General features: G+C 42.5%; 1 protein-coding gene across 3 annotated transcripts; it reads left to right on the top strand.

Annotated features, from left to right (window-relative positions):
* Positions 1-24,385, top strand: PJVK (pejvakin; the record flags this gene model as incomplete). 3 transcript variants are annotated; one of them, XM_082261951.1, is made up of 6 exons in its annotated part: positions 1-211; positions 11,171-11,366; positions 15,817-15,958; positions 18,161-18,278; positions 20,103-20,198; positions 24,084-24,385. In XM_082261951.1, 6 exons carry the CDS (start codon positions 1-3, stop codon positions 24,383-24,385), a joined length of 1,065 nt encoding a protein of 354 aa, XP_082118077.1. The 3 variants fall into 3 exon arrangements, with proteins under 3 accessions (XP_082118077.1, XP_082118076.1, XP_082118078.1); XM_082261950.1 differs by having other exon boundaries at positions 20,103-20,213; XM_082261952.1 differs by lacking the exon at positions 20,103-20,198.
* Positions 24,386-26,790: the final 2,405 nt, after the last annotated feature.

Raw genomic sequence — 26,790 nt, 5'->3', positions numbered from 1 at the left:
ATGTTTTCAGCTGCCACCAAGAACTTTGTTAAACAAGTGGGAGATGGGGGGAGGCTGATCCCTGTCCCCAGCCTCAGCGAAGCAGACAAATACCAACCACTGAGCCTGGTCATCAAGAAGAAACGTTGTTTCCTATCCAGAAAGTCCAAGTATATCTCAACCCCATTTTCGCTGAAGGATATTCTTGATGGAGACAAGGAAATTTCGGCAGGTAAATCTCTATGTTTTAGATTCATAGAACTGAAAATGTATCATGATCTTGTATGCTGTAAGATGATACAGTTCTGTATTTCTCAGCCTTCTACAGATTCCAGTTGCCCTTGGATATGTACATACAGGGGTTGATTTACTAAAGGCAAATAGACTGTTCACTTTGCAGGGGAGTTTTCTATAGGGTTTAGTTAAGGAGGTAAAGCTCTGTTGACTTGCATCATGAAATCAAGGACAATGCTTTTTTTTTTTTTTTCTTTGCATATGATTGGGTACTCTTTGCAAAGTGACATTTCACCAGGCTCTGTTGCTCTTTTTCTTTCTCTAATGATGCTTCTACCCCCCTAAATGGTCAGACTTGTATAAAGTACTCGAAATTTCTACTTGAGTAAAAGTACAAGTGCTCGATCAAAAAATTACTTGAGTAGAAGTGGAAGTGCTCGCAGAAAAAGTTACTTAAGTAGAAGTACTAAAGTATTCAACATTTTTTTTACTTAAGTATTGCAAGTAGTTTTTTCAAAAAATTTGCTACTTAAGTACTAAAAGTAAAAAGTACCAGTAGTTTTGAAAAAAAATTTCTACTCAAGTACTGAAAGTAGAAGTACAAGTACTGTGTTATGTAGTTATTAAAGAAATAAGTCAAAAGTTTGAACATCATATTGTTTTTATTATTTCAAATTATTTATTCAAATGATTAACCTGTGTTTGTTAGTAGTTTCTTGATGCACTTTAAGCGCTGTAGCACCATTTATTTGTTTGTTTCATATTTTCTTTTTATTGGAAAGATTTGGTATAGCAGCTTTTATTATACACAGCCTTTATTTTCGTATGCGCTGATTTACAAATGACATTATACACATTTTTTTGAGCTTTATGTAACCTGCCATCTACTGTTCTGGCAGTGGTAATTGTTTTAAAAGTAACGAGTAACTATGCAGCACAAAAAAAAAATACTTGAGTAGAAGTATCGAAATCATCGAAAAAATGTAGTGAAGTAAAAGTAGAAGTAGGAGAAAAAAATTCTACTCTAGGAAAGTACAGATACCGCATTTCGGTACTTAAGTACAGTACTTAAGTAGTTCTACTTCGTTACTATACATCTCTGTAAATGGTGCATAGGTGCATGCTTCCTTCACTGCAACCGGCAAGGAGATCTTTGTCTCAGCTTAGAGCGGCACTGCACGTTATACCTGGATTATCAAGTCACTGTGCAGTAATATATGTGCACAAGTCTAAGTTTTTTGAGATGTGATAACTTTTAATAGGAAGCCGGATAATTACCTTAGGTTCAGAAATTATATGTATAGCTTTGGTCAGGCAAACCGGTTGCAAAAAAAAGTACTGCTTGTTTGGCCATACTTCATATGTGGGCCACAGGGGGGCACTTACTTTTGCACTCCTGGGACACATAATCAACAGTGGGATAAAGAACACTCCAGTCTCTGGATGTATCCAAACAATAATGTCAGGATCCACCCAGATGTCTGACCAGCAGCTGCCTCAGCCTCTCAGCATGCTACTGAAAGCCTGAGCCAGCCACTCCCACCCCTTCCACGGTCTGGCGCTCTAGTGAGCACTGGAGGGGCAGAACAGAGAGCTGGTGAATGTCAGTGACCTTCTCTCTCCTCACTGAAGACCGAGAACTGAGTGATCAGTGGTCATGTGATCACTCGGTTCTCAGATTCAGAGCCAGTGGAAGACAGCTGCAGCATCACAGCGATGCTGCAGCTATAGAGGTTAGTATTTGTTGTTGTAGATGTTTGTTTTTTGATTTCCCACACTTCTCCATCAAAGTGTATTTATAGGCAACATTCGTTCTTAGTTTTGAGTAGAGTAGTAGGATTAGAACCTCTTTTTAAGTTTTTATAGCTGTCTGTGCCTACTCTAGATATATTTATCCTCTCTGATTGTATTATTGCTCACATTTTACAGTTGTCACCAGAACAAAGGGTGAGGGTAAATCTTCCAGTGAAGACCTCTGTTCTGATGAGAACCGTTTAAGATAGGGAGTCTCTCATGAGCCATATTTTGAAAAAAAGTCACAGCAGAATCAAACGCCAATCGCGATCAATGTTGTCAAAATGCACAAGAAGGGCCAAGGCCATCTCTTTAACCCTTTAGGCCCCTACTGATAGACCTGTCTGTTTTTCAGGCGGACCTGATCGCATCATCTATTGCTCTCTATCAGTGGCGGCTGGTGCTCCATGGGCCGGGGGGCGGCAGACAAACCGCACCATACCCCCCCCGGACCACACCAGGCCACGCACCATACCCCCCCCCCTTGGACAACACCAGGCCACACACCATACCCCCCCCCCCCCCCCAGGACCACAGCAGGACAGGCCTGGATATCTGCAGCAGCAGGTGGCGGTGGCGGCGGCTTCCTCCTGTCTTCTGCGTCTCCTCCCTGCCCAATGGCATGGCTTCTCCTTTCGGCCAATCGGGAAACGGTCTCAATTTTCATTCGCTGTTGCCACACAACTGGGTGGGCTCACTGCTCCCCGAGCCCACCCTTTTTTTTAGCCTATTAAGCCTCTGGCTCTAATCACATGGCTAAAAAAAAAAAAAAAAACCCCATTGAAGTCAATGCATCCGGCGCCCCGCATGTAGATTAGGAGGCCGGACGCATGGATGGGAGGGGCGGCAATGCACCAGCCGCCACTGCTCTCTATGGAACAGCGGATGTCAGCGGACATGTGTCCCCTGACACCCACTGATATCTGATTCGGTCCACTAAAAACAGACAGATGGGGATCCATTCCTCATCCATCTGGCGGATCTGATAAGATGACAGTCAGATTGAAATGGACAGGCGGTCCATTTCCATCCGACCGACTGTAGAGGACAGTGGGCTGTGTCCCTGTATGCTCTACATCAGTGAAGCGGACACGGACCTGTCATCTGCCTGCTCAGCGAGGATCAGCGGATCACTCCACAAGTGTGAAAGGGGCATTAAATTGGAAAGCAAAACAAACCTTAACACTTGAACCTAGTTTTTGCATGTTCGACATGTGTTAGTAAAACTGCATATACACTATATTGTCAAAAGTGTTGGGGCGCCTCCCTTTACACGCACATGAACTTTAATGGTATACCATTTTTAGTCTGTAGGGTTCAATATTGAGTTGGCCCACCCTTTGCAGCTATAACAGCTTCAACCCTTCGGGGAAGGCTGTCCACAAGGTTTAGGAGTGTGTCTATGAAAATGTTTAACCATTCTTCAACAAGCACATTTGTGAGGTCAGGCACTGACATTGGAGGAGAAGGCCTGGCTCACAGTCTTCACTTTAATCCATCCCAAAGGTGTTCTATCGGGTTGAGGTCAGGACTCTGTGCAGGCCAGACAAGTTCCTCCACCTCAAACTCGCTCATCCGTGTCTTTATGGACCTTGCTTTGTGCACTGGGGCGCAGCCATGTTGGAACAGGAAGGGGCCATCCCCAAACTGTTCCCACAAAATTGGGAGCATGAAATTGTCCAAAATGTCTTGGTATTCTAAAGCAGTGGTTCTCAAATCCGGTCCTCGGGACCCACCAACAGGCCAGGTTTGCAAGATAACTAAATTACATCACAGGTGATCTCATTTGCTTCTCAGTGATTGCAGTATTCTAGTCTGCATCCCCCAAGGTAATACTTAAAATCTGGCCTGTTAGTGGGTCCCGAGGACCGGATTCGAGAACCACTGTTCTAAAGCCTTAAGAGTTCCCTTCATTGGAACTAAGGGGCCAAGCTCAACACCTGAAAAAACAACCCCACCCCATAATCCCCCCTCTACCAAATGATTTGGACTAGTGCACAAAGCAAGGACCATAAAGGCATGGCTGAGCCAGTTTGAGTGGAGGAACATGACTGGCCTGCACAGAGTCCTGACCTTAACCCGATAGAACACCTTTGGGATTAATTAGAGCGGAGACTGCAATCCAGGCCTTCTCGTCCAACATCAGTGCCTGACCTCACAAATGCACTTCTGGAAGAATGGTCAAACATTCCCATAGACACACTCCTAAACCTTTTGGACAGCCTTCCCAGAAGAGTTGAAAAGGGTGGGCCAACTCAATATTGAACCCCATGGATTAAGACTGGGATGCCATTAAAGTTCATGAGCGTGTAAAGGCAGGGTCCCAATACTTTTGACAATATAGTGTATCTTGGTGTAACTACGTAGTGTATCCAGGCTTGGTGTTTTTTTTTTTTTTTCCAGGACAAATGGGGCCTTTATTTGGTGGTAATAATTACTGAATATCTCCTGATTTTGTTTCTTCATCAAAGTAAAACTGCCCCAAAATAGTAAAACGTAAACTTTTAGCTACATATTTTTTGCCATTACCATGACCCACCACCAAAAAATAATCCAAAACAAATTCTCTAATTCCTTTAGTGCAGCGCAATACCACAAATGTATGCATTTTTTGTTCACGGACATGAGTATAAAAAGGGAAGGCATTTCATGGACTCCCTGATCACATGAACGCTATGATTGGCTGTCACAGTGATCACATGAACGCTATGATTGGCTGTCACAGTGATCACATGAACACTATGATTGGCTGTCACAGTGATCACATGAACGCTATGATTGGCTGTCACAGTGATCACATGAACGCTATGATTGGCTGTCACAGTGATCACATGAACGCTATGATTGGCTGTCACAGTGATCACATGAACGCTATGATTGGCTGTCACAGTGATCACATGAACGCTATGATTGGCTGTCACAGTGATCACATTAGCCTGACTGGCTCCCAATTCTCACTCTGTGACTGGGAAATGTCTGTTGATGACATCATGCACACAGTGCTATGACAACAGTAATGCATATTTGAGGCAGCAAGGAATGCATCTGACCTACTACCTACCTGTGTAATGTCTGGTGAGCCTCAAGAACATGGCACTCAGCCTGGGAGGTCTCTGCAAACCTCCATGTACAATCCATGCAAAAAAGAGAGAAAGGCTGGTTTCATGGAAGTTGGCTAAAACATTGTTTTATTATTGCTTCATCTGAACAACGCCCAAAAAAACCAACGCGTTTCGGCCATCAGGCCTGAATCATGATTAAGCCATGATTAAGGCCTGATGGCTGAAATGCTTTTTTTTTCACCTGCAATAATAAAACAATGTTTTAGCCAACTTCCATGGCACCAGCCTTTCTCCCTTTTTTGCAAGGAATAAGGTTCATCTCCATGCTGCCGCGTATATGTTTATGAATAGCAGGAAGGCTGGCCTAAAAAAATAAAACCAATACAGCCACCAAATCTAAGAATTGATAAGCTGCGATATAATCAGATTTTTGGTTTTCCTGTAAAATCTTTTTCTTGGAGTACACCATGGGATACAGAGCACCTCTAACTGCAATCATTGTGTGTGTGAGGGGCAGTCTGAGGGTGGGGTCCGATTTTTACCATGTTCTTGTTACACCCTGAATACAGGTGTAACATGTGCCAAAGGTGGAGCTAACCTTTAGTGCTGGTTCACACTGACGCGGTGCGGGAAATTGTATGTGATTTGGACAGGAATCACATGCGATTCTTTGCAGTGTGATTTCAGCCCATTCATTTTGTATGGCTCAAATCACACCATATGCTCACGAAAAAAGGTGTATGCACCTTTTTTTTTTTTTTGCCGCACTGGAATCAGATTGCATGGATGATCACAGCCATGCGATCCAATTTAGCCAGTCGCACTGCATTTTGCAACCCATTTTTGGGGAGTCGTTAACTTAACCGTTTGCTGACTGCCCTATAGCACATTCACTGCTACAGGGCAGCCGCACTACACAGGATAAAGTGTATATATATATATATATATTGGGTACTGGCGGCTTGCTCTTGCTGTGATTTGACCTGATGTCTACCAGCACCCACTGATCGTTCGTTACACAGGCACATCCCCAATCCCATCGCTCTCATCCCCCCTCTCTCTCTCTCATCCCCAATCCTCTCTCTCATCCCCCACTCTCTCATCCCCCTTTCTCTCTCATCCCTATCCTCTCTCTCTCTCTCTCTCTCCTTAATCCCCAATCCCCCCTCTCTCTCTCTCATCCCCAATCCCCCCTCTCTCTCTCTCATCCCCACTCCCCTCCTTTTTTCCCTCTTTCTCTCATCCCCAATCCCCTCTCTCTGTCTCTCTCATCCCCAATCCCCTCTCTCTTTCTCTCATCCCCAATTCCTCCCCCCTCTCTCATCCATAATCCCCTCTCTCTCTCCCTCTATCTCTCTCTCTCTCACGGCTCACCCCCCTCTTACTCATCCCTAATCACCTCTTTCTCTCATCCCCAGTTCCTCTCTCTCACCCCCCTTCTCTCTCTCTCATCCCCAATCCCCCCTCTCATCTCTCTCTCTCTCTCTCTCTCACTCCCCTTTCTCTCTCTCCCCTTTCTCTCTCTCTCTCGCTCATCCCCCAATCCCCCCCTCTCTCTCTCTTATCCCCAATCCCTTCTCTCTCTCTTTCATCCCCCTCTCTCTCGCTCATTCCCCAATCCCCCCCTCTCTCTCTCTCTCTCATTCCCCAATCCCCTCTCTCTCTCATCCCCAATCCCCCCTCTCGCTCTCGTTCCTAATCCCTTCTCTCTCTCATCCCCCTATCCCCTCTCTCTCTCATCACCAATCCCCTCTCTCTCTCTATCATCCCATATCCCCTCACTCTCATCAACCCCTCTCTCATCCCCCAATCCCCCTATCTCTCCCTCATCCCCAATCCCCTCTCTCACCCCACCTCTCTCATCCCCCCTCTCTCTCACCCCCTCTCTCTCTCTCACTCCACCTCTCTCATCCCCCTCTCTCTCTCTCTCTCTCTCATCCCTAATCCTCTTTCTCTTTCATCCCTAGTTCCTCACTCTCATCCACCCCTCTCTCTCACCCCCCTCGCTCTAATCTCTGTATCATCCCCTCTCTTATCCCCAATCCCCTCTCTTATCCCCAATCCCCTCTCTCTCTCTCAACTCCAATCCCCTCTCCCTCTCTCTCACCCCCAATACCTTCTCTCTCATCCCTGATCCCCTCCCTCTCTCTCTATCGTTCCTAATCCCTCTCTCTCTCATCCACAATTCCCTCTCTCTCTCTCATCACTAATCCCCTCTCTCTTTAATCCCCAATCCCCTCTCTCTCATCCCCCTCTCTATCTCTCCCATCCCCCAATCCTCCCTATCGCTCATTCCCAATCCCCTCTGATTCCCTCTCATCCCCAATCCCACCTCTCTCTCTCATCCTCAATCCACCCCTTTCTCCCACATCCCCCCCTCACCCCCTCTCTCTCTTATCCCTCCCTCTATCTCTCATCTCCAATCCCCTCTGTCTCTCTCATCCCCAATCCCCCCTCTCTCTCTCTCATCCCCAATCCCCCCTCTCTCTCTCATCCCCAATCCCCCCCTCTCTCTCATCCCCAATCCCCCCCTCTCTCTCATCCCCAATCCCCCCTCTAATGTTTGGCTGGGGCTGGGTGCCCATTCGGTAAGATGGCCCTGTCACTACCATAGTCTGAAAATACCAACCTAATCATTTTCTTCGTTCCTCCCAAAACCTCCTGTTCTCTAGCTCCCTCGTCACCTCCTCCCATGCTCGCCTCCAGAACTTTTCCAGAGCCTCTTCAATGCTATGGAACTCCTTACCCCAATCTGTCCGATTATCCCCTATTCTATTAGCTTTTAGACGATCCCTGAAAACCCTCCTTTTCAGAGAAGCCTATCCTACCCACACCTAACAACTAGACTTCCATTTTCTCCATCAGCTCATCCACCACATTTATTGCCTTTTGTATCACTTGACCCTCCCTTCTGGATTGTAAGCTCTAACGAGCAGGGCCCTCTAATTCCTCCTGTATTGAATTATATTGTAATTGTCTGCCCTCATGTTGTAAAGCGCTGCGCAAACTGTTGGTGCTATATAAATCCTGTGTAATAATAATGGATCCTTTGTTCCTGTAAAGCAGGAACACAGTTCCATGCCTTCCACTAGTAAAAGAACCTCCCCCACTACACTAAATCACCAGCTAGGCACACAGTTAACCCTTCGATCTCCCCTGATGTTAACCTCTTCCCAGTCAGTGTCATTAGTACAGTGACAGTGCATATTTTTAGCACTGAGCGTTGTATTAGTGTCATTGGCCCCAAAAAAAGTGTCAAAAGTGTCAGTTAGGTGTACGATTTGTCTGCAGCAATTTTGCAGTCCTTCTACAAGTTGCTGATCGCCGCCACTACTAGTAAAAAAATAAATAAATAAAAATTCCATAAATATATCCCATAGTTTGTAGATGCTATAACTTTTGTGCAAACCAATCAATATATGCTTATTGGGATATTTTTTATACCAAAAATATGTATCAGAATACATATTGGCCTAAATTGATTTTTTACATTTTTTTATGGAAATAGGTTTATAGCAGAAAGTAAAAAAATATTGTTTTTTTTTTTTTCATAATTGTCGGTCGTTCTTTGTTTATAGCACAAAAAATAAAAAACTCAGTGGTGATCAAATACCACCAAAAGAAAGCTCTATTTGTGGGAAAAGGACATACATTTTATTTGAGTACAGCGTCGCACGACTGCAGAATTGTCAGGTAAAATAACGCAGTGCCCTATTGAAAAAAATGGCCTGGTCGAGAAGGGTGGTAAATCTTCCGGAGGTGAAGTGGTTAATATTGACACCCATAGCGATTTGCATGAAAGGAGTGCGATTGCGATGCAGTGTAGGAAATGCACAGGAATCGCTGCGAATCCAGCTCCGCATAAGAGTGAACTGAGACTTATGCCCCGTACACACGCATCGATTATTGGCCGTGAATTTTCGGCCAACGTCCGATCGGCCGTTTTTCGGCTTGTTAGTATGATGCTTTCGACAACCGACTCCGACTTTTCGGCCGAAAAAAATCTGGTGTGCAGGCTATAAAATTTTTGTTGGCTGTCAACACAACGGCCGATTTTCCGTCAGTCAGTACAGATTTCGGCAGACAAAAATCTGATGAGCAAGACTGGGCATGCTCAGAGAAGAAATAACACACGGAAAGTAAACCAACACATGACATCACTTCTGAAGTCGATTTTCGTTGGCCGAGAAAATCCCTGTGCAGTCTAGAGCACATTTCAACCAACACAACAACACTGGACAAAAGACGGCCGATCGGTCGGCCGATAATCGTTGCGTGTGTACAGGGCTTTAATCTGTCGTGTCAGAATCAGTTTGCAGCATAATTTGAGAAATCCAACAATGCTAAAACACGTGAATGCCTCTAGACAGAGTACAACTATTATGGAGGATCAGCAAAAGAATTGTGCTGTGAATGATCTAGTTGTCATGTGAAGCAGATAAACACTATAAGGCTTCTTTCACACGGCCGCTCCACGGAGCGGATGACATTTCTGTCATCCGCTCCGTGTGCCCGCATATCATCCCATCCGTTTGCGGATGATATGCGGACATAATGTAAGTCTATGGGGGTTTGCGGATGTCAGCGGATGACACCGCTGACATCCGATTTTCCTTCCTTTCCGTTTTTTACACGGATGAAAAAATAGGGTTCTGTTCAGTTCCAAAAAACGGAACAGAACTGAAAGGAGGAAAATCGGATGTCAGCGGATGGTATTCCGCTGACATCCTCAGTGCCATTCACTTACATTATGTCCGCAAATCATCCGCAAAAAAATAGGATGATTTGCGGACAAGCGGAGCGGCCGTGTGAAAGAGCCCTTAGATGATATTCTCCATGTAACTGTTGGTGCTATATAAAATATATACTTTATATTTTGAATAATAATAATAATATGAATATGTGACTAATTGTGAAGTATTCCTAGTGGGTACAGTGCCATCTTAAGAGCATTAAAGGGCCCCGGGCAATGCAGTGCACTGGGGCTCTGCCTACACAATCACCCACGAGAATAAAAATGCAAATTATCGATAAGGTGATATTTATTGGTACAGCAGTGCCAGGCTAATGACAGCTTCCAAGTTCAGCGGCTGGGTCCAGGGAACAGACACACAGACGGGAGTCAGACTCCCCCTCCACGGCCCAAGTGGCCTGATTGCAACACAGGGCCGACAGGCGCTTGCCATCTGCTAAGTTCGGTGGTGGGATGCACACGGGAATCAGGACTAATGCTTGGCTGGGTCACTGGGGCCCCTGGGCAACTGCCCAGCATGCCCATTCAGTAAGCTGGCCCTGAGTTGGTTATGTGAAGGGAAGCAGAGAACACTACTGTGAAGAGGGGCTGAAAACACTACCGGGGGGGGGGGGTGATTGAAGGGGGCAGAGGACACTACTGTGAAGAGGGACTGAAAATACTACCGGGGGGAGGGTGATGTGAAGGGGGGCAGAGGAGACAACTGGGGGGGGGGGGGTTGTTGATGTGAATGGAGGTTCACAACACTACTGTTAACAGGAGGGGGGTGGGGTAGGTAATGTGAAGGGGGGCTGAGAACACTGCTGTGAAGGGAAACTATGATGCTTCAGAGGAAAGATACGTTTTGTTATAATAATTGTTTGTTTCCTTGCAATCAGTTGATCGTTTCCATTAAAGCCCCTTTCACACTTGTGCAACTTTTCATGCAACTTTGGACATCAGAGTTGCACGACATGTCGTTCCCCATGTTTTCCAATGATAACCATTCATATATGCACAACTTTAAGTTGCAGCAACTTCAAAGTAGTTCACGCACTACTTTGGTCTGACTTTCATGCAACTTCAGGGCCATAGACTTCAATGTTAACCCTCAGAAGTTGCATGAAAGTCATACCAAATTGTTATACTATGCAACTTGTGTGCAACAGTCATCCATTAAAACTGGTCAAAGCCAAAGTCGTATCCATGTTGCACCCATCCAAAGTTGCGTCAAAGATGCACCAAAGTTGCACCAAAGTTGCATTCCAAAGTCGGTGCAACTTTGGAGTCGTACAAGTGTGAAAGGGGCCTTAGCCCAATTACTCTGGCTGGGTGTGCAGTAATAAACTTTATATACTGTACTTCACAGGTGTAAGTTCTTACCAGCTGCTGAACTATGAAGATAAATCAGATGTATCTTTGGACAGAAGACATGGAAATCAGATCATGAATGATGTAGGAATAAATATCTATGGATCTGATTCTCTTGCTGTTAAAGCTTCTTTTGGAGTTGTAACCAAGCATGAAGTTGAAGTCCCAACATTACTTAAAGAACTTGTTTCCAGGTAATGTATAATATGACCTTCTGGAAATACACTATATTACCAAAAGTATTGGGACGCCTGCCTTTACACACACACATGAACTTTATTGGTATCCCAGTCTTAAGTTGGATACACACTATACAACTTTTGTTGTCAGATTTCCTTTAGATTTACCTTCAACTATGTAGTGCAAGGGCCCGCCTGATTGCATACAAATTAAAAGTGTTTAGGTCTGACCTCATATTATATAGTTTTGGTAAATCTAAAGGAAAAAATCTAAATACAATTGTATAGTGTGTATGGCCCATAAGTCTGTAAGGTTCAATATTGAGTTGGCCCACCCTTTGCAGCTATAACAGCTTCAACTCTTCTGGGAAGGCTGTCCACAAGGTTTAGGAGTGTCTATGAGAATGTTTGACCGTTCTTCCAGAAGTGCATTTGTAAAGGGTCAGGCACTGATATTGGACAAGAAGGCCTGGCTCGCAGTCTCCGCTCTAATTCATCCCAAAGGTGTTCTGTCCGGTAGAGGTCAGGACTCTGTGCAGGCCAGTCAAGTTCCTCCACCCCAAACTCGCTCATCCATGTCTTTTTGGACCTTGCTTTAACCCCTTAAACCCCACACTAGTACGCAGCAACAGTGTGCATTGCGTTCAGTTACGGGGCACTTGCAGAGCAGCCCTTTTTTGCTTTAGTGGGTCACATTTGACAACACTACACCCACTGAAAGAGATAGGGGTATAATTCCTGCCCCCGCCCCTGTCTCTGCAGCTAACGGAGGTAATAATTGGGGGGCAATAAAAGCTTGGCTAAACTGCACAGTTTTAAAGCCCCTCCAACCACTTGTGTAAACAAACCCTTAGTGCCTTTTATACAGCAGCCTCATTTCTGATGATTTCTACACTAACACTTCACTGAGTACAATAACTGATGCTTTTCCAGTATATTTAATCCACGTTACATGTTTTTAGCACTGTGTTAGATTATGTTTTTATACAGACATTGTTATTTGTCCGTTAGGCCCAATATAATATTTTATCACTTTATAGGGTCAGATTAATGCAATCATATGAAATGATGACAAATATTGCTGTGTATTATAAGCACTTGGTTTAACGTCTTCATAGACGGGAGCGTTACTTTGTACTCCAGTGACATCTGCTGGGAAAACCAAAGTATTGCTTTACAAGGATCTACTGTTACAATACAAAGTTACAATTCTTCACTATTCCTCAGTTACTATATTCTTTAGGTCAGGGGCTCGACAAAACCCAGGCGCCAGGTCACAATGGCGACTGGAAATCGTATATCTTGGCGCCTGGGTTACACCGCAGCAGTGGTCGGGATCCTCCCATCTGGCCCATCCGCGGGTGTGCAGACTAGCGTCGTGCTGGCCGATAATTGAGGCCACAACTTTGCAGCCTGCTGGAGCGGGATACACAATCCTATGTGCAAACTGGCGCCTTCTGGTGGACGGTGCTGTGACGTGCTCGGTTTGCTCTCACTGCCAGCCCACCTCCGACATCATCTTCCTAAGTTGACAGCTGGGCTTCATTGGTCACCCTTTCCTTACTGCTGCTGAGTGGATGGGGAGTGCCATCTATCAGTGCCACTTCATCAGTGTCACCTCATCAGTGCTTATCAGTGCTTATCAGTGCCACCTCATCAGTGCTTATCAGTGACCCCTCATCAGTGCTTATGAGTGCCACCTGTCAGTGCCCATAAGTGCCACTTGTCAGTGCAGCTTATCAGTGCCACCTATTAGAGCTCATTAGTACCACCTATCAGTGCCCATCAGTGCCACCTGTCAGTGCAGCTTATCAGTGCCACCTATCAGTTTCCCGCCTAATCAGTGCATCCTAACCAGTGCAGCCTAATCAGTGGCCATCAGTGCTGCCTGTCAGTGGCCATCAGTGCCACCTCATCGATGCCCATCAGTGCCGCCTCTCAGTGACGCCTATCAATGCCCATCAGCACAGCCTCATCAGTGCCCATCAGCACAACCTATCAGTGCCCATCAGCGTCGCCTATCAGTGCACCCTATTAATGCTTATCAGCGTAGCCTCATCAGTGTCGCCAGCCAGTGCTACCTCATTATTGCCCATCAGCACAGCCTTGTCAGTGCCACTTTTTTTTTTTCAATTTTCATTTTTTTTATCACTTGGCACCAGGTGTGAGCAATTCTTATTGCCTGATGCCCTGGGCATGCAGTTCTGGGTGCTGGGCAGCGGATTAAAAAAACTGGCTCATAACTTTTTTTAGCTGGCTCCTAGATTCTAAGCAAATTTGTCAAACCCTGCTTTAGGTCCAACTCCAATAAAAAAAAAAAGGATGTAGCAAATGTTATAACAAGATGTAATGGAAAATGTCTTCAATGGAGAAATGGGCAAGAATAAAATCATGTCAGATAGCCAGAAGTTCTAACATTTCCCCACTATATTCAAAACTAGAAAACATGTATCTGTATGTGGGCTTTAATAATTTCTCTGCATCTGGTTCTGCAAGCTCCTCTTACTGCTCTGCAAACCTCATGCAAGTACAAAGGCAAACTACATAGTGCTCTCCATTTGAACAAAGTTTATTAAAAGCCCCCATAAAAAACACTTACAGAATATAAAATCAAAAGCGTTGTAATCACATTCACATTCGTCTGCTCACCACTCCACACAGATCTTGGTGGCTGCGTGACATCACGGGCTCGGCTCCTCCCTCCTAGGAGCCTAAAATAGTGTTTACTACAACTAAATAGTGTAAAAGTTGGTGCAATTCTGCATACAAGCCAATCATTTTTCAGGTTTTAGGGCACGTTCACATTGGAGGCGGCTTTGCAATTGTGCGAGTTCAGCTGAACTCACACGATTTCAGACCTGCATTTCATTGCGAGTTCGGGGACGATTTGCAAAGACATCTGTGCAGCTTCACTGCACAGATGTCTATTGAAATCACCCCCAAAGTCGCCAAAAGCACTGCAGTAACTACTTTTGAAAATTGGTGCGGCGCCACAAGGTCGACGTCGCAACGATTCAGATGGTGCCATTGCCGGCAATGGGCTGTGATTTGGCATGCGATTTGACATGTCAAATTGCCCTGATGTGAACGGGGGCTGATTGCTAAAGATTAGGCAAGCCATACATTGTACAATTTTCTTACAATTTTCTGTACAATTTTCTTTAGATTTACCTTCAACTATGTAGTACAATGGCCTGCCTTATAGGATACAATTGAAAGTGTTGTTTAGTTTTGACCTCATATTGTATGGATTTTGGTAAATCTAACAGAAAATTGCACAAGAAAATTGAATGTGTATGGCCAGCCTTAATTGAACAAACTGAAGTTAAAAGCTGATTGGCTACCATGCACAGCTGCACCCGTTTTGTTAAATCTACCCCATAGGATTACACCATTTGGCTTCTAGGAACAGAACAAAATGCTAATGACAGCTTCTAGAAACTTAAAAAAACGCTAATGTGCATGAAGCCTAAGGCCCCTTTCACACAGGCGGACCGTTCATATCCGCCAAAAAAACTGACAGGCGGATCTGAACGTATGCCCCATGCATCTCTATGGGGCATCGGATGTTAGCGGAGACATGTCCGCTTATATCCGATCCAATCCGTCAAATCTGGACGGATGGAAACCCTATTTTCCATCTGTCCAGCGGATTGGATCGGATGAGAATGGACAGATGGTCCGTTCCCATCCGATTCCCCGATAGAAAGCAGTGGGACCCGACAGCTGTGTCTCCGCACACAGCACGGAGACAGAGCTGCCATTCGCCTGCTCAGCGGGGGAATCGGCAGATCGATCCCCCGCCGAGAAAAACTGAGTCCACCGATGGACTCCACTGTGTGAAAGGGGCCTTAAAGTTGACATGAACTCAATAATGAAGATTTGATTTATTTTAGAGAACATATACAATGTTACAAATGTAGCCTTTGCCTGGTATTTCCCCTGAAAATTAGCAGTGCCCACGCATTACCCAAAGCACCCTTATGGCTCGAGCCATGTAACTGTATAACTGCAGTGTGAGATCATCTAAGGCACTACCGCCTCACAAGATTTGGTCATTTTATCACTGTTATTCTTGGTGGAGATAAAGCTGTATCAGAAGACCCATAGGGCACTCTGCTTTGTTCATTTTATGGATCTATGTTTTCTGCACATCTCCTGCTGCTTCTTGACTATGACTTTACCAGCTATCAGATCACATGTCATCAAGAAGGCACCTCTGATATCAATATTCAAAGCTCTGCCCTTACCAAAATGGCCACCTCCACACAGAGGCACAATGTGGGACATCGTAAGTTAGCAATGGGGAAAGATCAGCTGCCAGGAGACCACGGGCAATACTGGTGACCAGACTTTTGCTCTTTGCTTGCCTTTTTTTGGCTGAGCTTCAACATTTCAAAAATGTGAATATTGATTTTAGTGAAATTCTATAATTTTTTTAATAGTTTTCTGTTTATCCTTATAGAACTATTGACTTAGAACATTGCTTAGTTCGTCAAGCAAGAGAAAATGGAAAGGAGGTTTTATGTGTTGTTATGGAAAGCATCCGCACAACGCGTCAGTGTTCTCTGACTGTCCATGCTGGCATGCGGGGAGAAGCTATGAGAGTAAGTTTAAGAGCCTTCTGCAAATAAAAAACTGGCATTGATAGAATACGCTGTTGATTCACATGTTCATTTTCACTACAAAAAATAAAACTTCTATCAGTTTGGATGTAATATACTGTGATGCATTTTGAAATTTGGAGCATTTTTTGGAAAATGCTTTAAGGCGAATAGAGAGCTTGGAACCTCTTTAAATTTTCCCAAGCTCAGAATTGTAGATTCCGGTTTGTAAAATCTCTGATTTTTCATCTAAATAAATATTAAAAGGCAACAAAAGTAAATTTTGCCCCATACACTAGGTGATTCTCTGGACCAGTGTTTCTCAACCTTTATCAGTCAAGGCACCCTTTAAAATTATGGACAATCTCAAGGCACCCTTTAACCTCTTTAGCCCCGGAGGATTTGGCTGCTCAGTGACCCGGCCCTATTTTGCAATTCGGCACTGCGTGACTTTAATGGATGCTGTACCCAAACGAAATTGATGTCCTTTTTTCCCCATAACCAGAGCTTTCTTTTGGTGGTATTTGATCACCTGTGCGATTTTTATTTTTTGCTCTGGAGCAACTGCTCTTGCAGAATGGGAATGGAGGACATCAGCTATGAGGAAAGACTACAAGCACTGAACTTATGCTCTCTGGAGAAGAGACGATTGAGGGGGGATATGATATCAATGTACAAATACTGTACTGGTGACCCGAGCATAAGGAACAAACTATTCAGAGAAAGGAGATACAATAAGACACGTGGCCACTCACTAAAACTAGAGGAAAGGCGGTTTAACCTTAAAGTGCGTAAGGGGTTCTTCACTGTAAGAGCGGTAAGGATGTGGAATTCTCTTCCACAAGCAGTCGTATCAGCAGGGAGCATTGATAGTTTCAAAAAACTATTAGATGGGCACCTTAGAGACCACAACATACAGGGGTATGCAATGTACGGTTAAAAGCAAACACACACACACATCATAGGTTGAACTGGATGGACTGATGTCTTTTTTCAACCTCACTAACTATATAACTATGTAAGAATGCAACTGCACTTTGCAAAGTACACAGTGTATTTACCTTTAGTAAATCAACCCCAATCAACCCCAAAGTTTCACAACTATGACCATGGGTTCTTTCAGACAGGCATTCAATTCTAAAGCAGCCTTAAAGCGTATTATAGCACCTTTAGCTTTAATGAGGATTATGGATGTGTTATACAGGCATTCAAGTTGTGTCAGGCAACACTCCAGTCCTCAAATGCCCTGTGAGATGTTTTTTTTTAATTTTGTACAAGGCTAAAATGATCACTTTTGATGCTTTTCAACTGGACCTTAAAATGCGCCATAAAATCCATAAGCGCGTTTACAATGCATTTACAGTGTGCTTGTGTTGCATTTCAATAGAAGTGAATGGAGGCAGTTGCAAAGCATCAACACCTGCCAAACTCCAGAGGGCAGCAATATTTTTGCCTCACCCCAATGCTAATGCTGCAGTGTGAACACCTCTATCCACTCCCTATTTTAACAATTTGAGTGCCATTGATAGGCATTCGGGAAGCGTTAAAAAAAAGGCCACCCAACCACCTATTTTAAATGTCTGTGTGAAAGAGCCCTAATGCCCCGTACACACGTGCAGATTATCTGAAGACTTTTGTCTGCAGATTTACCAAAACCATATAATATGAGGTCAAACCTAAACACTTTCAATTTGTATGCAATCCGGCAGGCCCTTGCACTACATAGAAAAGGTAAGTCTGCAGACAAAAGTCTTCAGATAATCTGCACGTGTGTATGGGGCATAAGGCTTCATTCACACCTATTCAGTTTGCTTTTGAGCATTTCGGAAGTGCTTTTTGTGTTTTTCTACTGCAATTTTTTCCGCTATTTGCGTTTATATATATATATATATTTTTTTGGCAAATTTGTTTTTGGGCAGATTAAGTCTATTAAACCAAAAAAGGCAAAAAAAAAAAAAAAAAAGCACAGTTTTGTTTTTACGAAAGTCCCTGACCCTTCCCAAAAATGCAGAGGCACAAAAATGCATTGATGTGAACTTGTTCCTTAGGAACCCTTGTTAAAAATAATGTCCTACGTTTCTGCAAAATGCGTTAAAAAAATGAATTGGTGTGAATGGAGCCTTAGATCGCCTTGTTATAACAGCATTTATGTTTTCAGGTGTAATATATCCCGTCATCTAATATAACTTTATTTTTTATTTTCAGTTTCATTTAATTGATGACAAAAACCATAAAGGACGTGACAAAGCTATTGTATTTCCAGCCCATACAACCATAGCGTTTAGTATTTTTGATCTTTACATTCATCTGGATGGCCACTTTGGTAAGCTCTATATCCATCACTATAACCTATATTTATGAAGTAAAACTAAGATTGTTTTGTGCCGCCTGATTTTAGTAAGTTTGTTTGAAGCCAAGATTGTGAGTAGAGGTCCCCGAAGAATGGATCCACCGTGTATTTTCCTCTGAAACATAATAATCTGACAGATGTTCTAACCCTTCTCAACTTGGGCTAAAACCTAAAAATAAAGTGTTGGATAAAGTTACATTTATATAGAATATAAAAATATTTTTTTTTGATGCCAGGACTACAACGGATAAGAAATCTTTAAAGCATCGAAAACTATAAGGATGTCTATTTTTCTGCAAATCAAGGGACCTCCATTTGTAAGGAACAATATATTGACCCAAAATGATCCTGCTTTGGGTGCCCCTGTAACCCCATTAACAGAGATATATAGTAACTAAGTAGAACAACTTCACTACTGTACTTAAGTACCGAAAGGCGGTATCTGTACTTTCCTGGAGTAGAATTTTTTTCTCCTACTTCCACTTTTACTTCACTACATTTTTTCGATAATTTCAATACTTCTACTCCAATATTTTTTTTTTTGTGCTGCATAGTTACTCGTTACAATTATAAAAATTACCACTGCCAGAACAGTTGATGGCAGGTTTCATGAAGTTCAAAAAAATGTGTATAATGTCATGTGTAAATCAGCACATTTGAAAATAAATGCTACTGTATGTATAAATAAAATGGTCTACATATCTGCTGTTAAGGGGAAAGAGAACTTTCCCCAACCAAGGAGAGTCACAAGCGTACATAGACCTTTTTTCTGGTAAGAGGCTGATTTTGCTTTTTTCACTGGAAGTTGAGAGCACAGGTTTTGCAGTTTTGTTTCACTGGAAGAGTCTATTTGGATATTATTTTGCACTTACCTTCATCCGCCGGGTAAGGGGAAAATCCACAAGGTGGTGGGAGTCTGCACCTATTATTTGGAATAGCACCTGTTTGATTCCTGCACCTTTGAAAATATATTCATCTTGTTTTGTCACATATATATGGTATTATGGCATTATATATATGGACTTTTTATTGACTTTGATTTCATACACTCTTCCTTTATTTCATTATTGGAATATATTGTTGTATATCACAGTGGTTTATATATGATTTTGCGCACCAATTAGCTGTGGAGGAAAAAAACATGCAGGGAAGAGAAGGAGGGATGCTTTAAAGGGGAAAGGGAGGGACATACTTTATCTGTTTTTATTTACAAAAAGTTACAGCCAAAGGAATTGTGATTGTCCTTTAGGTTAATCATTTGAAATAATAAAAAAACAATATGATGATGAAACTTTTGACTTCTTTCTTTAATAACTACATAACAAAGTACTTGTATTTTTACTTTCAGTACTTGATTAGCAATTCTTTTTTAAAAACTACTGGTACTTTTACTTTCAGTACTTGAGTAGCAAAATTAAAAAAAAACTACTTGCAATACTTAAGTACAAAAAATGTTGAATACTTTAGTACTTCTACTCAAGTCACTTTTTGATAGAGCACTTCCACTTCTACTCAAGTCACTTTTTGATCGAGCACTTGTACTTTTACTCAAGTATGGGTTTCGAGTACTTTATACAAGTGTGCCCATTAAGCTTTAGGAACTTGGAAAGTACCTGTAACCCAATAAACTTAAATGAGTTTAGGAACAGCAGATGGTATTGCTATTGTAATTCAAATCTAAAGTGTAATCTTCAGATAAAAAATTGAACTGTAGAATTGTAGCATGTATAAAAAAAGAATGTTAATCTGTACCAGAATATGATGGTGATATGAATGTCATTCATTCTTGCTTTCCAGAACTATGTGTATCATCTGCATCAAGAGGTGGATTTGAGAAGGTACGCACAAGATCATTCTCATTCAATGCCCTGAGGAACCATTTATATCGAACAGGCATCCTATTTACTGGTAAGTCATATACGTGCTGCCAAAATGACATTCCAAAGGTAATATACATAACTGTCCACTGGTAATATTTTACAAAGACAGAAAAATAAAGAAATCTGGGACAGTTTCATGAAATTGCATGATGTATCCAAAGTGTCTAAATTGAGATTGACTGTCAAATGTTTTTGAATTTACATTTTTTTCTAGCAAAGGTTAAAAAAATGTTAAAAAAGGTTACCAAAAATTATACTGGTTGTTATGGACACCACAGTCAGTTCTTTTCATAGGTCACTGATCAATGAGTCTGATAGATCTCTAGTCAGGGCTGCCTAATCTAGAATTAATTTATTTGCTATATACTCCCCCACTCAATGGGTGTGGGTCAAATCACGAGACAAATGTTGTATTGAGAGCCGTACATCGTTCCGCAATAGACGTGGACACCATTGAACTGTTCGTCCAGATGGTTTATTACACCAGTAAAAGCACACATATATTAATCTGAGAAATCGGATCAATGTTGGAGAGGATGCGGGGGTCTAGGGACGATGTTCTATATTTGGTGGGAATGTCCCAAGATCCGAGACTACTGGTTGAAAGTCCGGTAAATTATCAAGGAGGTCACTGGGGTGACTGTCCCTGATGATCCATGGTTGTGCTTGTTCCATAGAACAACACCATTAAAACAATATAGAGCTACAGTGGTTCCAATCCTACTGAATGCAGCAAAGGGAATAATACCGAAAAAATGGTTGGAGGTAGAGAGTCCAACCCTTAAGGAATGGTGCAGTAGAATCGACCATGTTTACAACACGGAGTATATTGGTAGTAGGGAAGAGGATCAATTAAACTGTTCCTTAAAAAAATGGGGAAAATGGGCAGATTTTTAAAGATCCAGTAAATACGTTGAAATTTGGACAACATATTTGGTGGGAATGTCCCAAGATCCAAGACTACTGGTCGAAAGTCCGGCAAATTATCAAGGAGGTCACTGGGGTGACTGTCCATGATGATCCATGGTTGTGCTGGTTCCATAGAACAACAACATCATTAAAACAATATAGCGCTACAATGGTTCCAATCCTACTGAATGCAGCAAAGGGAATAATACCGAAAAAATGGTTGGAGGTAGAGAGTCCAACCCTTAAGGAATGGTGCAGTAGAATCGACCATGTTTACAACACGTAGTATAATAGTAGTATTGGGAAAGAGAAATAAATAAACTTTTCTTTAAAAAAATGGGGAAAATGGGCAAATTTTAAAAAATCCAGTAAATACACTGAAATTTGGACAACAGATCCTTTATAGAAATAGGAATACCGGTTAAACTAGAGGAAAGACAGAGAGCAACATTAAATTGGATATTGATTTATAAAGTTAGAAGGGGGGGAGGGTAGAGAGGGAGGGAGGGGGTATGGGGATTTTTGAAATTACGGATAATGCTTTATGAATTGTTTTTTTTCCTTTTTCACCTTTAACAGCATTTAAAACCAATAACATTTTGTATGAAAAAACAAAAGTTTTTTGTATGGAAAAAAGTGTCTAAATTGAGACTGACTGTCAAATGTTTTTGAATTGCCATTTTTTTTCTAGCAAAGGTTAAAAAAAATGTTAAAAAAAGGTTACCAAAAATGATACTGGTTGGTATGGGCACCACAGACACTTCTTTTCATAGGTCACTTATAAAGGAGTCAAATAGATCTCCAGTCAGGGCTGCTTAATCTAGAATTAACTTATTTTCTATATACTCCCCCACTCAATGGGTGTGCAGGCAATAGCATCTTTTCTGGCTAATACATTTAAACCAGACACCTTCTGGTGTCTGCTCTTAGACAGAATGTAAACCTTTAAAAGGAGAAGTACAGCCAAACAAAACAGTGAACTACAGTATTGGCATTAAACCATCAGTAGCTGTTCTTTTTAAATCTTCATTTATAGGTTCACATCAGGATTCAACAGAATGACAAGGTGGTAATCTTTGACATTCAGAATTGGTACATATAGCTTTAAATTATATGTAAACCCTCAGCTTGTAAATCAACCCACAGAAATGAAAGACAAAACATTTGTGTATAGATATTAAAAAAAATGACGAATTCCTAATTTTCCTCTTTTTTTTTTTATATCACATTCCCTCTGTTCTCAGCTGTATAAGAGCTAGGGGAGGAGAGACAGCAGCACACCGATCCTCCCAGTAAATGGCTGTGCAGGATTAAAGGGGGGGGGGGGGTTAAAGGGCAAGTCTGATCTTTGGAGTAGAGCAGGCTGTGCTCTCATGCCTAGTGTGGCCAGTTTAATAGAAAAGCAGAAGGACTGAAAGGAACACCAGGGATTTCATACAAAAGAAGCAATACAAAGAGAACAGGATACCTTTTCATGCAAGTACACAGTAAAGAATGCAAATATCAGAAATATGAAATATTGGGCTCATATATTCTTTTTTGAATAATTATTGGAATATTAGGTTTATATATTCTTTTCTGAATATTTATGAATTGGTACACATTACTATGAATTGTGAGAGGACCCATTAGTAGCCACTCTGATTGTGATATTTTCCCAGGTTAGAGATCTGATAAGTAGCAGAAAGAATCATAGTAAAGTGATGATAGGGATCAGTGTTGGGCGTACTTTGAAAAACAAAGGGTTTTCCAGAACTGTTTCAAAACAGCCCCTGATAAGTAACGGGATAAAGGTTATCAAAGGGGTCAGAAATAGTAATGAACCTTTCTTTTAAATGTAGCAGCATACTCCGCATTACAGATTATAGAACTACTACCGGTAGTAGGAGCCTACATGTACCTTAAAGCGGTAGTATCCCGCTTTTTGACACTTTTAACTACAGGTAAGCCTATAATAAGGCTTACCTGTAGGTACAATTAATATCTCCTAAACCGGCATGGTTTAGGAGATATTTACAGTGCATGCAGCCGCTGACGCGAGTGGCGCATGCGCTCTGAAGGTCCGGGGGGACCTTCAGTTTTCCTTGCCGGGAGCTTGCCGGAAAATCACTCCCGCGCGCATGTGTGTCCGGGGGTCCGTGTCGGGGCTTCGTTCTAAGGTAAGTAATACATAATGAGCTAGTATGCGATGCATACTAGCTCATTATGCCTTTGTCTTTACAGGGTTTTTTTTTTCCGGTTTACAACCGCTTTAACCAATCTTTTAGAACCCCAGAGGCTTAATATGCAGAACTCCATTGATGCCCGTATTTACATTCTAGTATCATTTTTTTGGTTTTTAGTATCAGTATCATTTAGAGCAGTGTTTCTCAACCTTTTTTCAGTCAATGCGCCCTTTAAAATTATGGACATTCTTGAGGCGCCCTCCAAAATTATGGACAGTCTTGAGGCGCCCCATTCTAAAATCTAAAAACTATTCTTATAGTTTTACATAACACAGCAACATCAATAGACGTAGGATACCCAGCATTAGAGGTGATTTATTCTTCCAAAGCAAATACACTTTTGCAAACTGGTACTGACTAGTATTCCAGTGTTTCTCTTCTTCCTCACTTGAGACCCCAAAGCTGATGTAGAGAGGCAAGGAAGGGTCAAACAAGGATAATATGCAGGCAACTGACATCCTCCTTATCAACTGATGATGTCATTGGTTGTTAGGAGGTTGGCAGCTAGAAGGTTGTAATGGTGAACAATGAAAACCTGTGGCCTTGTGTAACTAAAAGGCAGGCTTCATCAACCCACTGGCTTGTATACAATTGGGCAATTTTTAGGCATTTTGCCAAGGCACCCCTGAAGAAACCTCAAGTCGTCCCTGGGTGCCTGGGCACCCTGGTTGAAAAAGGCTGGTTTAGAGGGCTGTAAAATGTATATTTATATGACATTGGGCACTCATTTTGAATATATTAGTAAGATATTTATTGTTTAACAGGAAAAAGAACAATGGACATCATGGTTAACTCAGACTCGTACTATGATGACATATTTTCGGATTACTATGACAAGGCTGCCAGCATGACTGACATCTCCACCACCTACATGAGAGAAGGTGCCCATACTCGTGTGAACCTGCTGAATAATAACATCCCCAAGGGACCCTGTGCCTTGTGCGGAATGGGCAACTCCAAAAGAGAGACAGTTTACGGCTGCTTTGAGTGTTCTTTTAATGGGCAAAAGTACGTCAGGCTCCATGCGGTTCCTTGCTTTGATCTCTGGCATAAAAGGCTCAAGTGAAAGTTGCATGTGACACAACGGTGCTTCTTAGTTATAACTCAGGTATAACGGTGCCACAGCCCTCATCCCCTTTATGCAAAATGGACTCCGATCTAAAGGACTGGTTTAAAGGTAACTTGTTTGTCTCAGAACAAAGCTATGTAAGGAATAGTAACTCACCAGGCCAATAACCAGTGTCAAATGTATTCAAATGTCAAATCATGCAAAAATACATAGAAGGCCAGTTTCACATGGGCTCCTGCTTGTGTATATATTATATATGTGAACATCAAGCTTTGACAAAGCATTTGCAGAGCTTTCAGCAAGCTTCGTTGAAGCTTTTAAAGTACCATTAAACTTCAGTCTGCATATGTTGAACACCAATCCTAATGGGAGCGTTGATTGCCACCCTAAACAAGCTGCTAGCAGGCTTCAACAGGTTTTCTACAAGGTTCAAGAAGCGCTGAAGCCTGCTAGCAGCTTGTTTAGAGTGACAATCAACGCTGCCATTGGGATTGGTTTTTAACATCTATAAACTGGGGCTGAATGGTACTTTAACGACTTGCCGATCGCCAGTACATATACTGCAGCAGGTCGGCTCTATTGTGCGAAACGACATACCTTCACATCGTTTCGTGCAATAGCCAGTGGGGGTATGCGCGGGCTGACTGGCCAGAGGGGGAGCCAATTAGCGGGCTGGCAGACGCAATGTTTTCCGGCCGCCGACGATCGATCCCCATAGAGACAGAACGGTAAACAAGGCAGACCACTGGTTCTGTCACAGATGAACACAGGGACCTTGTGTTCCTGCTATTTAGGTGCATGGATATCTCTGTTCATCTAGTGCAGTGATGGCAAACCTTGGCACCCCAGATGTTTTGGAACTACATTTCCCATGATGCTCAGCTACACTACAGAGTGCATGAGCATCATCGGAAATGTAGTTCCAACACATCTGGAGTGCCAAGGTTCGCCATCACTGATCTAGTGAGTCCATCCCCCACACAGTTAAAAAGCATCCCCTAGGCACACATTTAACCCTGTGATTGCCCCTGGTGTTAACCCCTTCCCTGCCAGTGTCATTAGTACAGTAACAGTGCATATTTTTAGAAATGATCACTGTAGTAATGTCACTGATCCCCTCAAAAGCATCAGTTAGGTGTCCGATCTGTTCGCCGCAGTGTCCCAATCCCGCTAAAAAACGCTGAACGCCGCCATTACTAGTAAAAAAAATAAAATCAATAAAAATGCCATAAATCTTTCCCCTAGTTTGTAGACGCAATACCTTTTTGCGCAAATCAATCATTAGGGTCCTTTCACACGGTCCGTGTCGGAGCCCCATGCATCTCTATGGGGGAATCGGATGAGAGGGGACCGCCTGTCCGCTCTCATCTGATCCCATCCGATCCGATCCCCTGGACGGATGGAAAATAGGGTTTCCATCCTTTCGGATTTCACGGACAGGATCGGATGCAGATGGCAGCGGGTGTCAGCGGAAATGTCTCCTTTGACATCCGCTGCCCCATAGGGATGCATGGAGGATCCGATCAGATCCGCCTAAAAAAACTGACAGGCGGATCTGATTGGAGCGGTCGTGTGAAAGGACCCTTATCCACTTATTGGGATTTTTGTTTACCAAAGATATGTAGCAGAATACATATTGGCCTAAATTGATTAAAAAATTTGATTTTTTAATTTTTTTCTTGGCTGTTTTATAGCAGAAAGTAAAAAAATATATTGTTTTTTCTTCCAAATTGTGGCTCTTTGTTTGCTTATAGCGCAAAAAAATTAAAACCGCAGAGGTGATGAAATACCACCAATAGAAAGCTCTATTTGTGGAAAAAAAGGACATCAATTTTATTTGAGTACAGCACCGCACAAATGCGCAATTGTCAGTTAATTTAGCGCAGTGCCGTATCGCAAAAAATGGCCTGGACGATAAGGGGGTAAAACCTTCCGGTTCAAAAGTGGCTAAAAGCTTCACCAAAGCTTGATGGAAGCTCTGCAAATGCTTTGCCAAAGCGTGATGTTCACACTGCTCTGCTCTTATACAAGCTGAAGCCTGTGTGAAACAGGCTTTAATGAGAACTCCAGTGAGGATATAAAAAATGCCAGTAAAGTTACATAATATCCATTTGTGCACATGACAAAAATGACAGAGCTGAAGGTTACCAAGAATTTCCCAGCCGGTGAATTTACATTTAAAATTCTAACCATTTGGAGAACGTGAAGCAGAAACAAAATCCTAGTTTATAGGTTTGTTACTTCGGCTCGATTCACACCTATGCATGTTGCTTTTGAGCATTTTTGTAGTGCTTTTTGCTGTGCTTTCCGCAGTTTCTTTTACCGCAATTTTTTGGCGATTTGCGTTTTTTTTTGGGGGAAAATTTGTTGTTGGGCAGTTTTAAAAACGCAAATTGTGGCAC

The sequence above is a fragment of the Pelophylax lessonae genome (genome assembly GCF_965119305.1).
Source record: "Pelophylax lessonae genome assembly, chromosome: 6".
Taxonomy (NCBI): domain Eukaryota; kingdom Metazoa; phylum Chordata; class Amphibia; order Anura; family Ranidae; genus Pelophylax; species Pelophylax lessonae.
This window is presented reverse-complemented; position numbering and strand designations above follow the sequence as displayed.